The sequence below is a fragment of the Diadema setosum genome, chromosome 14, assembly GCF_964275005.1.
Source record: "Diadema setosum chromosome 14, eeDiaSeto1, whole genome shotgun sequence".
Taxonomy (NCBI): domain Eukaryota; kingdom Metazoa; phylum Echinodermata; class Echinoidea; order Diadematoida; family Diadematidae; genus Diadema; species Diadema setosum.
In genome coordinates, this window is record NC_092698.1 from 31,105,634 (window position 1) to 31,119,182 (window position 13,549).

General features: G+C 38.9%; 1 protein-coding gene across 1 annotated transcript; it reads right to left on the bottom strand.

The window, feature by feature from the left end:
• Positions 1-1,178: 1,178 nt before the first annotated feature.
• Positions 1,179-13,437, bottom strand: LOC140238279 (dihydrofolate reductase-like). The gene is made up of 5 exons (XM_072318215.1): positions 13,208-13,437; positions 10,704-10,859; positions 4,394-4,520; positions 3,522-3,634; positions 1,179-1,254 (listed from the first exon to the last, which is right to left on the bottom strand). The coding sequence occupies exons 1-5, from the start codon at positions 13,300-13,302 to the stop codon at positions 1,179-1,181; spliced, it is 567 nt and encodes a 188-aa protein (XP_072174316.1). The 5' UTR covers positions 13,303-13,437.
• Between the last annotated feature and the right edge of the window lie 112 nt (positions 13,438-13,549).

Here is a 13,549-nt window from a genome sequence, read left to right on the forward strand (position 1 = left end):
ATTGTTTAAATGTAAGACAGAAAACACCCCAAGCTCAATTCAAAGAATACATGAGATACCGGTAATATGCTAAGAATTTGCGATCTGTGTGTAATTGCTGCATTAGGTAAAACAGCAATTGTATAGTCAAACCTGTCTATAGCGGCCACCCAAGGGAGACGAAAAAGTGATTGTTATAGACAGGTTGCCGCTATAGACAGGTTATCCAACTTCGTGTGCATTGCCTACATGTACTTCGTTGTATGTGTGTTTCATGCATTGAACAATGCTGGTGTTTATGAAATTGTTGCACAGTATGGTTGGACCTACTACTTATCGACCGCCTAATGTTTATTTGCTTGATAAGAATATTTAACACTGAAATTCACATAAAAAACTTGACCTACGTGATTGAGAAAATCCAGCTCTATCAAATGCCGTTGTTCCCTTTTCGATTCGAATTTTCAGTGCAAAAATATCGCCAACAAACTTGCATGGCCTCGTTTCAGCTCCCCGTGGTAAATCGCGTTATTAGGATCGACCGCTGTGTTTGCATTGACAATGCACGCAAACCGAGTTGTATTGAACACCGTGTTGTACGAAGCTTTTTAGAAGCCTTTTAGAAACTTCCATAGACATTACATTGTGCTGTCATTACGATTCGGTGAAAATATTCATTCGAAATTTTGTCCTTGATTAAAACCATTAATGAACAGTGAATTATCGCGTTTTCCCACACCATCCTCATCTACATTCAAAGCCAATCCATTTTTATGTGCTTTGGGCGCAGAGAAGTGCGTACTAAGTGTTCAGTGCGCGAATTATACGCGGTCGGTTTAAAAGAAGGTGGTCGATATGTAGTAGGGCTACTATATACATGTATACAGCCGTGAAGAAATTAAGCTTAAAACTAGTGCATTATTATGACTGAATGAGTGATGAATGCAGTGGTGGCGATCACTGAACGTTGCTCAAGAATTACTGGCACGGCTACAAAGCAGAAAAACACGCTGAATTAGTGGCTCGGGTAAGGCTCCATCGGGGGTGTGGCCACTATAGACAAGTTAAAAGTCTGCTGCGGGAAACAAAATTTGTGGCTGCTATACACAGGATCTTTAACAGGGCTTTTCTCTCCGGGGGATTTTTCAATAGCCGCTATAGACAGGGGGCCGCTAAGGCAGGTTTGACTGTATTACCTTTTATGTACTCTCATAGATTTCATATTTGAATCTGATACCCTTCTCTTCCTGTTCTTCAGTGGTGACGGCAGGGTCCCTGGAAAAATAAAAGTGAGGAACGAAAAATGGAGATGGAGATGTTAATCTTACTCATGGGTCCTGTAAAAACCTGAGTGATGTGACAGTGCATCCTTTCATCTGATGAGTTTGAAATTGAATCCTACAGCAAAAATTAATTCCATCTTGACATAAATACCATAAAATACATTTTTCTTTCTTTCTTCAGGGTGCGGGTGGGAAGAGGCTATGTCATCAAATGAAAGTGAATGAAATAATTCTCACTTTTGATTTTTTTCCCCCTTTATCAAGTTGTGATCGCTTTCTAAGGGCTAAGACTGTGTTTTCCCAAATCTGGATTAAACAATATCTGGGGATACATGAAAACGTGTTACAGAGAACAATGGCAACACAATTTTCTATGCAATACATGGGGAAGCTCAGTTTATTGAGACTGGATGTAACAAGATGTTGCAGACCCATCAAGTCTCATGTACAATGTATTAGGTGTCATTTTCACTGGACCTTGAACTTAGACCCCAAGGCCAAAATATCTTCCCTAGAGAATCTTTATCTGGTATAGTGGTAATACACGCATACACTAAGTTTCAAGAAAATACCTCCAGGCATTGTATCGATATGGGGGAAATAGTGAATTTGACCTTGACTTTAGCATGTGCACCTAAAGTTGATAGGCGCATCTTCGTCCACTCATACACATGGCAAGTTTCATTTTAAGTTAGGGCAGTAAACAAAATTGATTACGGATGGAAAGACAGATGGACGAACAAACAGACAACCCAAAAACATATTGCCTCCACCAACACTTCATGGCGGAGGCATAAAAATAAATGTCACAAATAAAAACCCCAAATAGCAACAAACAAATGATCTCCAACCACAAAAGTCCCACTTTGAGAAGTTTCTTTTGTCAGTGTACACCAAATCATATTTAGTATACACCAGATTGAAAATTTCTTACCTTGGGGGGAGGGACTTCCCCTCCACAAGTAAATGTACCTACTTATGTAAGTTTTTCTCATGTGAATTACATGTACAATAACAAAGTATCTGGTAATGCATGGAAAATTGTGGGGAGTTAACTTTCTTGCTGTATCAAATTTCTCCTGGAAGAAATAATGGAACTCATTATATCATTTATCTACCTTTGTGCACATTTAATACCGTATATGCCATATATTTAGCAAGTCCAAATTTTCGCAAATGGGGACTTTCCAACAATTTCCTGAGTGATTAAATTTGCGATTGTGGAGTGCTGTACTGAACAGAGAAATGTATGTGCGCATGTCATATTCATGTCAGGATTAGAGTAAATATTTTCGCATGCTTTTAAAATTTGCAATAGCACCTGACCAGAGAAATTCGTGAAAATTTAACCCTACCTTAACTGGGGGGGGGGGGGGGGTCATTTCATGACTTTTTTCCTTGAAATCTCCCACATATCTTAAGACCAAATTTGCGACGTCCGGGTACACGGTTATGAAGTTACATAATGTTTTGCATATGCATGTCAACCCCAAAACAGCTAAAATTCTTGATATTATGTGCAAATCCAATGCAATTTGGGGTTTTTTGTGTTAAATTGATATAAATTAGATTATTCAATTTTTAATCATTGGATTAATCAATTCCAATGTAGATAAGCTCGAAAAAGTGTTTGCAACAAACTTTGGCAAAAAAACAATAGAAAACAAAAGGTCGAAAAAAATTAAAATACGTAAGAAATTCACAAAAAATAAAAAAACAAAAGAAAGCGAATATGATTGTACTTCTTTTTTGCAAGAAAATTGTTTGACATGTCTTGAGGAATTCTGATACAAAAATTTTGCAATCCTTCGGTCTTTTTAATGGAGTTACTGGCAAAAATATGATTTCACGCATAAAGTTGCATAATTAATTTACTAAAAATAGAAAATCAATATTTTTCTATTGTATGACCATATAATCTTGTAGTTGACATCCAGCTCTATGTTCGAGCAAAATTTTGCGGCAATCGTGCGATTGGCGGCCGAGATCTGAAGGGGGGGGGGGGGGGGGGTCAAATGACCCCCCAATAAAAACTTGGTCTCAAATAGCCCAGTTAGAATAGGGTTAAAATAATCTAACAAAATATTTGATGTATAGAGTATATGATTTTCCTACGATATGAAAAAATAACAAACTGTACAATGAAAGGAACATAATTATGTTTATTACATTGAGTACAAGATTTGCTAACACCAACATCAAGAAAGCAATGTCTCTCTTTCTCTCTTGTATGTTTGTAGTTCAGAGACACAGACTTACGTAACTAGCTTGAATCTGTTCAGGTCAAACTCGGGGAAGAAGGTATCACACTCAATCTCTTTCATCACCCTGGTGAGGTAGATCCGGTGGCAGAGTGGGGACTCCATCGCATCCTGCATGGATCAAAACAAATGTCACCATTAATGTGTGTCATCATGTCATACTGTGTATGCTATTGTATTTAACAAGTTTAATTTTTCGCCAATCAGGACTTCCCAGCGATTTTGCAAGTGGTCAAATTCATGATCACTGAGTACAGCAATGAATGGAGAAAAAAATTGTGCAAGTTGCATTCATGTCAAGATTATAGTTAATAATTCTGTGTTGTTAAATTTGTGAATAGTACCCGACTAGCGACATTCACAAAAATAAAAACCTCACAAAACATTTGCCATATACAGTATATGTTACTCCTTATCTTCTGATGAAATATACAGTTAACAGGTGACTCCTGTAATAATGAAGTCCTCTGGAACAGCAGTTTTCTTTTGTTATATCAACATTTTGTTATAGTTGAAAATTCAAGAATTATAGCTGATAATTTTGGGACCTGGAATTTTACTTTGTTGTAGCAAGAATTTCATTGTATTTTGAGAGTGTCACACCACACCAAAATGAGTTTGTTTCACAGCTGCAACTCTGGAAGAATATTCTGTCATGTGTCATTTAATGAAATGTAACACTAGTTATCATACGTAAGAAAAGACACACACAAAAAAAAAAAAAAATGGAAGAACATGTGAACAACTCAGTGTAGAGTCATGAACAATGCCCAGCACTAGTACTTTGGTAATATTGACCCATGTAACATCTTACATATCATCAGAAATGCCTACCTTCATGAAAATGAAAATCTATACAGGTCTCTTTACCTTGTAGACACTCGAACCTCCAATGACCCAGACCATGTCAACTGACTCAACTACTGGAGGAGATGAGAGGAGCTTCACAGCTTCAGGGAGTGATGGGCACAGGTGGTCCGCACCAGTCGGACACTCCCTGAAAGAAGATTGCATAAAACACTCAATGCCTTAGAAGTTCAAGAGCTATACAATGACTGACATGTACCTGCCCATTCTGGGCCAGTCATTCTTTTTCAAATCAACACATTTTGCCAACTAGAATTGGATTTTTTACTGATATTGAATTAAAATCGGTCCCCATCTCCTGCACCTAGGGAAATTAAACACTGAGTATAATTCACCACAAACTGCCACTCCATGGGTAAAACATCTGCATGCTATTGCACAGCACCACAATTACCAGTATGTCTATTTTCACATCTTTCTTATCATTCATCAAAGATTTTACTCTGAAAATGTATTTTCTAGCCTATTTGAGACCAAGATTTTATCATTTTTGTTTCTACATCACATCGTACATGTACATGTATTTTCAGGAAGAGAAGCTTCACTTCATCTAGGAGAACAGGTCTGTGATCTGGTAGAAGTGTAGACACAATAGTAGAGCAGATAAGCCCTCAAAATCACGTGAATTGTGCAAAATTTGACTAAAGCATGAAACTTTCACCAGTGTTAGTACATACCATAAGATTTATTTTAAGATCGGGAGGTAAGTCTGCTTTGACCTCTGATGACCTCCAGAGGTCAATGTACTTTAGATATCAGAAAATCGATGTTTTTAGACATTTGCAAATGATATATGTGGTTATGTTGCACTAAACATGCATTTATACCACAGAGAAATCATTTCCAGATTCAACAGAGCACTGACAGGTTTTTACCTTTGACCTCTGATGACCTCCAGAGGTCAATGAACTTTAAATATCAAAATATCGATGTTTTTAGACATTTGTGAATGATATATGTGGTTATGATTCACTAAACATGCATCTATACTTCAGGGAAACCATTTTCTGATTCCACAGAGCATTGACAGGTTTTAACCTTTGACCTCTGATGACCTTTGGAGGTCAATGACCTCAAAATATTATATTGATCTGTGATGTCATTGGTTAATGGTAACCATTGTTAAGATGTACAAAACAAGCATATCTGTCTTACAATGAAATTGTCTTCATATTCTAAAGAGCAGACAGGTTTCTATCTTTGACCTCTGATGACCTTGAGAGGTCAATGACCTCAGAATATCAGAATATTGAAGTATGACATCATTGGTGAAAGGTCAAACATGGCAAGGATGTACAAAACAAGCATATCTGTGTACAATGACATCGTCTTCATATAGGCACACAGACAAGTTTCTGCCTTTGACCTCTGATGATCTCGAGAGGTCAATGACCTCAAAGTATCAGAATTGTTTGGCATCATCAATGGTAAACATGATGATGTTTTAGAGAGCACTCGTAGGCCCTGTTTATTAACGAGCCATTACCGTTAACCTATGAAAATCACACAAGGTCAAATACCTCGAATGAAATGTGAGGATGTTAATATTGATATTGCGATAGTTAATAGTTAATAATTGTTTATAATGTAGGTCTTACAAACCATGCATTTCTGTTACCAAAAAAGTGGCTACTCATTCCGCAGAACTTTTCAGGTAATTATCTAAGTCGGGTATGTGCACAGGAGCAAGGGGTGTCGATCTGTTTTCACGTGGGGGGGGGGGGACTTGGAAAAAATGTAAAAGCATAAGTTCATGGTGCAAAGGGATGAAGCGGAGGGGGAGGGGGAGGATGTGGGTGGGGGATTGGATTTTTGCAGGTTTAGACCTGAAATCAGTGATTCAGTGTAGCTCAGGCACTTTTGAAGGAATACCTCGAAATATTGTTCAGTGGTCGCTATCCCAGTCAAGTAAATTGTTTATCAACAAGGTGATTTCCTTCACCAGTATACCTTAAGATGATGTAGGCCTGGTATTTGCCTTGCACGTTATTACATCTATTTCTTTTTTAGTATTCTCGTTTATATTTTGATGTGAAAGTTGTTCTACTTTGCCACGATTTTATTTGTACATAGAAAAAATAATCCAAGACTGAAAATGAAACTGATACAATATTTAATGATTGACACGATGCACATATTGTGTATTTCTATAGCAATATAAGTGAGCAATTCAAAAGGCATGTACTCATTTCACATGAACATTAGCGATGATCCTCTGACCTCTGGAGGATATTGAAAGATATGCATCAAAATGTAAGAATATTGATGTCTGGTCTCATTGGTTTGTAATGGCCTGCTGCTTATGAAATAATAATTATATTTAAAAAATGCATTTTGTGTGTGTGTGTGTGTGTCCAAAATTGTATGCAGAGTATTCCACACACAGTTCAATTTTGAATTCCATCTAGGACAATGAGCGGTTACTTTTTTCTCAACTACACAGTAATATCAAAATCTATTGAAAAAACACGGTGGCGGCTGGGTCTAACACATTATCATTCCTTTTCGTTGGAGATCCATGCGGGATGGTCAAAACAAACATAAAAAATAGATATCTCAGACATGATTGTTATAACAAAGCATCATATCCTCATATACCCAACCCAACCCTCTATGCCCAGACAGTGTAAACCACCCCATGGACTTACTTGGAGCTTTAGAATATCCTTTGTCAACAGAGAGAGACATCCAAACCTTTGCAGTGCCGACTAAGATCTGCCATGGAACTGGTTGGTATTGGCTCTGCATCATTGACAGCAGATCTCGTTTCCTATTCTCCTTCTTCTTCTTCTTCTTCTTCTTCTTCTTCTTCTTCTTCTTCATTATACTGTGTAATCTTGTAATATTCTGCCATGGAGCCTTTTCTTAATTGGTTAAAGAAGGCATCCAAAGAGCTATATGAAGCAAAAAACAACAAACAAATGCAAAACAAAAAGAGAGACATATGTGTCTTTAATAACAGAGCTGAATATTGAGTATCTCTCTCCTGAAGTGTTTCAAAGAGATACAAGAGACAGTGGCCGAGAGTAGCCGCCACCTTTTTTGGGAGTAGGCCTACTTTGTGTTCTTGCAAATGATGCCTGACATTTTTGGTCATTTGCCCTTTTTTGAAGAATGCAGCAATAGAGCCACAACTTCCTGCGGAGTGGATATTGTGGGGTTCTTGATGCAGAACATCATCGCTAAATTTGCCTGTGCTGTACTTTCTTACAGGGATTGCCATTGTAGTTTTGTTTTGTTTTGCTTTGTTTTGTTTTTCAAGTGTGGCTGTAACACTGCTTGTTTTGCATATGATGGTCATTGCAGCTAAAGAGTGCATATCTTCTCTGGATCATTCCAAACTTCATGATGTTTCACCTGGGTGAATGGATCCCAGATGATGCATGCATATTCCAGGACAGTCCTGAGCGGCATGGAGTAGCAAAACACCTGAACTTTATGATACTCGTATCTTCGTCTGGAGAGAGTCTTTGGTTGAAGTATAACCTTTTTAAGCTGCTGTGGCGATTTGATTCCAGCTGAGCCTCCTATTGGAACTCCAAAATATTTTGCACAATCCGCTTTCTCCATGGTTTGCCATGAATGCTTATCTATTCCCTGGGTAGGTCTCGGATGGCAATAGCTAGTTGCAATACACAGGATTGCTTCATGTGGAATGCATGTTGGGCCTCACAGTATGTCGAAGTTTTCAAGATGGTCCATGATGTCGCAGCTGTGGACTGTATACTCCAGGACCATGAGTCATTCATCGCAGTCATACTGTAACAACCCACCAGCTTTACACTGGCCAATACAGGCCCACCAGCTGGAAACTATGCAAATATTGCCCATGAGCTTGACACTTAGGCAAACCAGTCCCATAATGAGTCCGACAAATGGGGGAAAAGATCTATGAGACTTACACTGAATAGATTAAACACTCTGTATATCAGTCTCGTGGGCCTTGTTTTCCTCGAGTGTCGAGATAATGGCCATATTTGCTAGTCTACATAACTAACCCAGACATAACAGTTGTATTTGAGGTCACTGCCATCACTCAAGAAACTTAAGCTTTATTTCTGAAGTAATTGACCTCTCACATTTCATAGACCTGTTACTATAAACCAATGCTCTGTGGAATATGCATACATACTTTGATCAAAACATCAATGCGTGATTTGTACATGATTAAGCATTTACGATTACACCAATGAAGCCAAACATCAATACAGGTAAGCCTACACATGTGACCTCAGTGACCTCTCATTGTCCTGAGAGGTCAAAGTTGGATATAATGCACAGGCTAATGACCAATGTTCCATGGAATGACAAGATTCTTCTTTTATAGCATAAATGATTGTACATCGGGTATTACAAAGTTGACCATTGACTATACATAGAATATCAATATTCTGATATTTTGAGGTCATTGACCTGTCACCTTCCTCAGAGGTCAAAGGTAGAGACACGTGAGTAATTTCTCTTGCTCTGTGGGTTAGGAAAACAATTCAATTGTAATACAAATGAATATAACATCTAAATCATGTTTGTCATCAACCAATTGCACCAAATATCAATGTTCTGACATTTTGAGGTCATTGGCCTCATCATAGGTCACCTGAGGTCATCAGAGGTCAAAGGTAGAAATCTGACTCGAAAGGCTCAGTGGAACATTGAGGCAATTCCTCTTACAAAAATTAGTTTTTAGTACATAATTATCGTGTTTCAGTTATGAGTGACGCATTAAAATATCAATTTTCTGACATTTTGAGGTCATTGACCTCTGAAGGTCATCAGAGGTCAAAGATAGAAACCTGTCAGGGCTCTGTGGAATATAAAGACAATTTCACAGTGACAAAAATTAAGTTTTAGTACATCATTACTGTGTTTTATCATTAACCAATGATGCAAAATATCAATTTTCTGACATTTTGAGGTCATTGGCCTCTGGAGGTCATCAGAGGTCAAAGGTAGAAACCTGTCAGGGATCTGTGGAACATAAAGACAATTTCACTGTGACAAATATTAAGTTTTAGTACATCATTACTGTGTTTATCATTAACCAATGACGCAAAATATCAATTTTCTTAGATTTTGAGGTCATTGACCTCTAGAGGTCATTAGAGGTCAATTCAGACTTACCTCCCGATCTTAAAATTAATCTTATAGCATGTACTAACAATGATGAAAGTTTCATGCTTTAGTCAAATTTTGCACAATTCTTCGGCTTATCTGCTCTACTACAATAGAAGATGCATGTGGCAAGGCTTTTCATACAGTTGTACTTAACTAGTCCCAAGTATACTCAGGCAGGTGTCTATGGGAAATAAATACTATTGCAAAATCAGCTTGTCCTCGATGGGTTAATCCATAAAGAATGTGGTCTCAATGGGTTAATCCATAAAGAATGAGGTACTGTCATTTCACTAGCTCCCAAAATGTGTATCTAGTACTGTAAAAGTGGAAATTTTCGCGGTGTTGAAATTTTCGTGCATTTCGCGCAACGAGAAGCTACCGCGAAAATAAAAGCACGCGAATATTTTTTTGCCATATGTTCCAGTACTTGATGTCTTGATTCCGCGGAATGAAAAACATGCGAAAGTCTTCTGACACGGCCAAGCGCGAAAAATTAGTCGCGCAAAAATATACACTTTTACAGTAGTACCTCAAAGCATTTGTAATTGTTTACATTTGCATTACCAAGTGGATCTAAAGTAAGCAGTCAAACTATTCATCCCCTCCCCCAGAAAACATGCAATTTATAGTGATTGTTACACTTGGACTGGAGTACCATGAATTGTTTTAGTCATAGCATAGCAACTGAAGCAAAATACATCTAATATCTGATGCCTCATGTCCACTCAAGTGTGTTCCGAGTGCACTGAGTTTGCACTGTCTCAGTTAACAGCACAAAATACAGAGACTCCAACTCTCCCGCTTTCGACGGGAGATCTCCCGCCGAAAGCCCATTTTTTGCAGAATTTCCCATTCTCCCGGTTGAGATTTAATTTCTCCCGCTTGAAATGATTTCTTACTTAATTTCATTGTATATTGAAAAATAAGCCTTAGATAGCGCGAGAGAGCATCTGGAACCCTAGACCGCAAGGAACTTCGCACTCGTGATGTGCGCTTCACGCACATCAGGTTGGAGTCTCCCGTTTGCTAGGGGTTTCAGGCGGGAGAATCTCCCGATCAGAAGGTGCTTGGGGTTGGAGTCTCTGCAAAATACATGGTTCAGTTAGGAGAAAAAATGACACGAAAGCTGAAAAGGTGAGATGGATAGAAGAACTGAGACTGAATGAAGACAGTGACCCTGGTTGACAACAATACTTACTGGAGGGAATTACTGAGAACAACATTAATTCTGTTTTTCAGGGGCCTGAATTTCTCTGGTATTGAAAACCATGTCTTCCTTCCCATGATGACTACATTCTTTTTTCCTTCCATCGTGGTAGTTGACGTCATTCTGTCAAAGTAAGCCATCTCCTGTCTGGACACAGAAAATAGAAATGATCAAAAATGACTATATGAAAATACATAATGTCACTTCTGCTTCTATGTAAATGTCAAACACAGAGCCCTACAAGTTTGGAAATTAATATAGTTGATGGGATCATCATTTTCACTTGTAACAATGAAGTCTATACAGGAAGTGGTTGTTGAAGATGCTTACTGGTATAGATCTATCTTCTTACCAAAGTAGTGAAGCCAAATTGCATATGTCCCTAATCATAAATCATAGTCATGTGAGCAATTGCATGTTGGATGCTGATACCAATTTCCTGCATCTAATTTCTACTTTATTTATTTCTCTACTGGTTTGGACACAAATCTCTATGAAACTTTCTGCTGACAGCACATTTTAAAATGGATCTACTTTTTACATTTCTCAACTTATTGATTAAATATGAAAACATTATTGAATCATAACAAGTCTTGCAATGATACAAAAAATGTTGAAGGGATTATTATTGCCATCATTCCCTTTTGTCCATTTCAGAAATCTGATGAATATGAATTAAAAAAAAGGGTCATTTTTTGACCCGTTACACTGGGAGCAAGACAAGACGGAGAGGGTGAGGAATACTGAATAGTGTATGGACAATTGTCATTCCAGATCATCGAACAAGATAAGCTTCAACATTTCTGACCACATCAACTATGATGGGTATACATGTGAACTGATGTAAACACAAATGTGCCTCTGCCCTGGTATGTGCAATGATTTCATTGGTTGGGCCCTTTCACAGTGAGAAGACTGTGATGACGTGTGCACTCTCTTTGATATGTTAGAGATTATAATTATTATCTCGAAATGGTCCATCTGGACTCTTCAGCATCAATGCCCTTCTAAAGCCAGTGTGAGATGTTTTCTATATCCATCAGACCATCACCACCAGTTCGTTCAGATCAGCATGCCCAGTCAGAAGCTGTAGCATCTAAAGCTGGGAAAACCCTTGGATTCTTGCGGAGAAACCTTGGAAAATGTTCTAACGACATCAAGAAATTAGCCTACATAACCCTAGTACGATCACAGTTAGAGTATGCATCAACAGTATGGGACCCCTACAAGCAAAACCAAATAGACCTGCTGGAGAAAATTCAAAGAAGAGCTGTTCGCTTTGTATGTGGGAATTACCAGAGAGAGGCCAGTGTCACGGCTATGAGGGAAAGTATCTGTCTCCCTACCCTAGAAGACAGAAGAAAGCAAGCTCGACTCACCACCTTCTACAAAGCAATAAACAACCAAATTGCAGTACCTAGATACCACATTACCTCAAACAGAGACAAAGAACAACACGAAGCAGCCAACATCAACGTTTTATGAGAACCGGCTCTACCTTGGATGCCTACAAATACAGTTTTTTCCCAAGGACAATCAGAGACTGGGATAGGCTTCCTCAACACATCATTGAACTGCCCTCTGTTGGGCAGTTCAAGAGAGCCATAGAAGCCAATTAAGCATGGCAGAGATTTTTTACTTGCACAAGCACAAAGCACATATAGCATCCACTGTCTGAAGCACCACACCACAAACCCTCATCCAGTTGCTGAACAGGCTTTGATGAGAAGCACCATAGAACTAGAAGTAGAAGAAGCAGACCAGTCTCAGCCTCGTCAACAGCTCCTGTGTCCCTATTAAATGATCACAATGTGCTGGACACAATGTGCAATATACTCAGTCCCACTGCAGCATCAACTGCTACATGCACAACATGTTTCCAAGAACTGCCCTATTCGCAACTGCATAAATACTCTCCCAAACTCTGCCTTAGCTTCAACTTCTAAACGTCTAGATTCCAGGGAGCAGCATTATTATGACAATGATCCATGTAACGTTAAATCTACCACACTCTTGAATCTTCTTCTTCTTCTTCTGATTAAGTCTGCCTCCTTCAATAGACTGAAGATTCTTGCAGACTGGTGCTATTTACATTATAATACAATTTATTTACAGATATTTACAAGCACATAGAAAATTTGACAAAAAAAACTAGCCACTGTGATCAACCGTTAGACGGTTTCGAAATGATCCCGCAGATGGCGCTGAAACAATTTCTGACGACAGGGAATTCCAGTTCCTTACAGTTCTTGGGAAGAACGAATCTGTAACACATTGACATTGTATTGGAAACTAGATCTGGGTCTACATATTGTAATCAAACATCATTTTCATAGACACAGAGTTACTAGAGGCAGAGTGTAATAGGCACAGACTAACTGCGACCAGCCCCAACGCTACGCTCCCACAAACTAACATCATGTATCATATTCATACTAATCAGCTCCACAGCCCAGTCGCTGTATACGCACAGCGTCTGGTCGGAGTCTACTTACCGAAGTCTCCACGGTAAGTTACCATTGACTCCAATTCCCATTTTTCCATTGCTGGTGCATGCCGCGGCGATCAGACACAGACGTTTCTCGGCCATTTTGTATAAGATTGTACAGTGTATTCAAACGTTGCCGAAAATGTAATGCTGGGAGTGTCGTTGTTCAACTTCGAGCAGTGATGACAGATTCTGCACCAACGATGTACCTGAGACAGGTCCTTATCGATATCCAACCCAACCTCGATCCTATGTGGTACGGTACACCCGTCCCGTACCCGTGCGCCTAGCGCCTGGCCTTCTTGCCATCGATCCCCGCGGCGCGCCGCCCGCGGTACGGTATGTACTA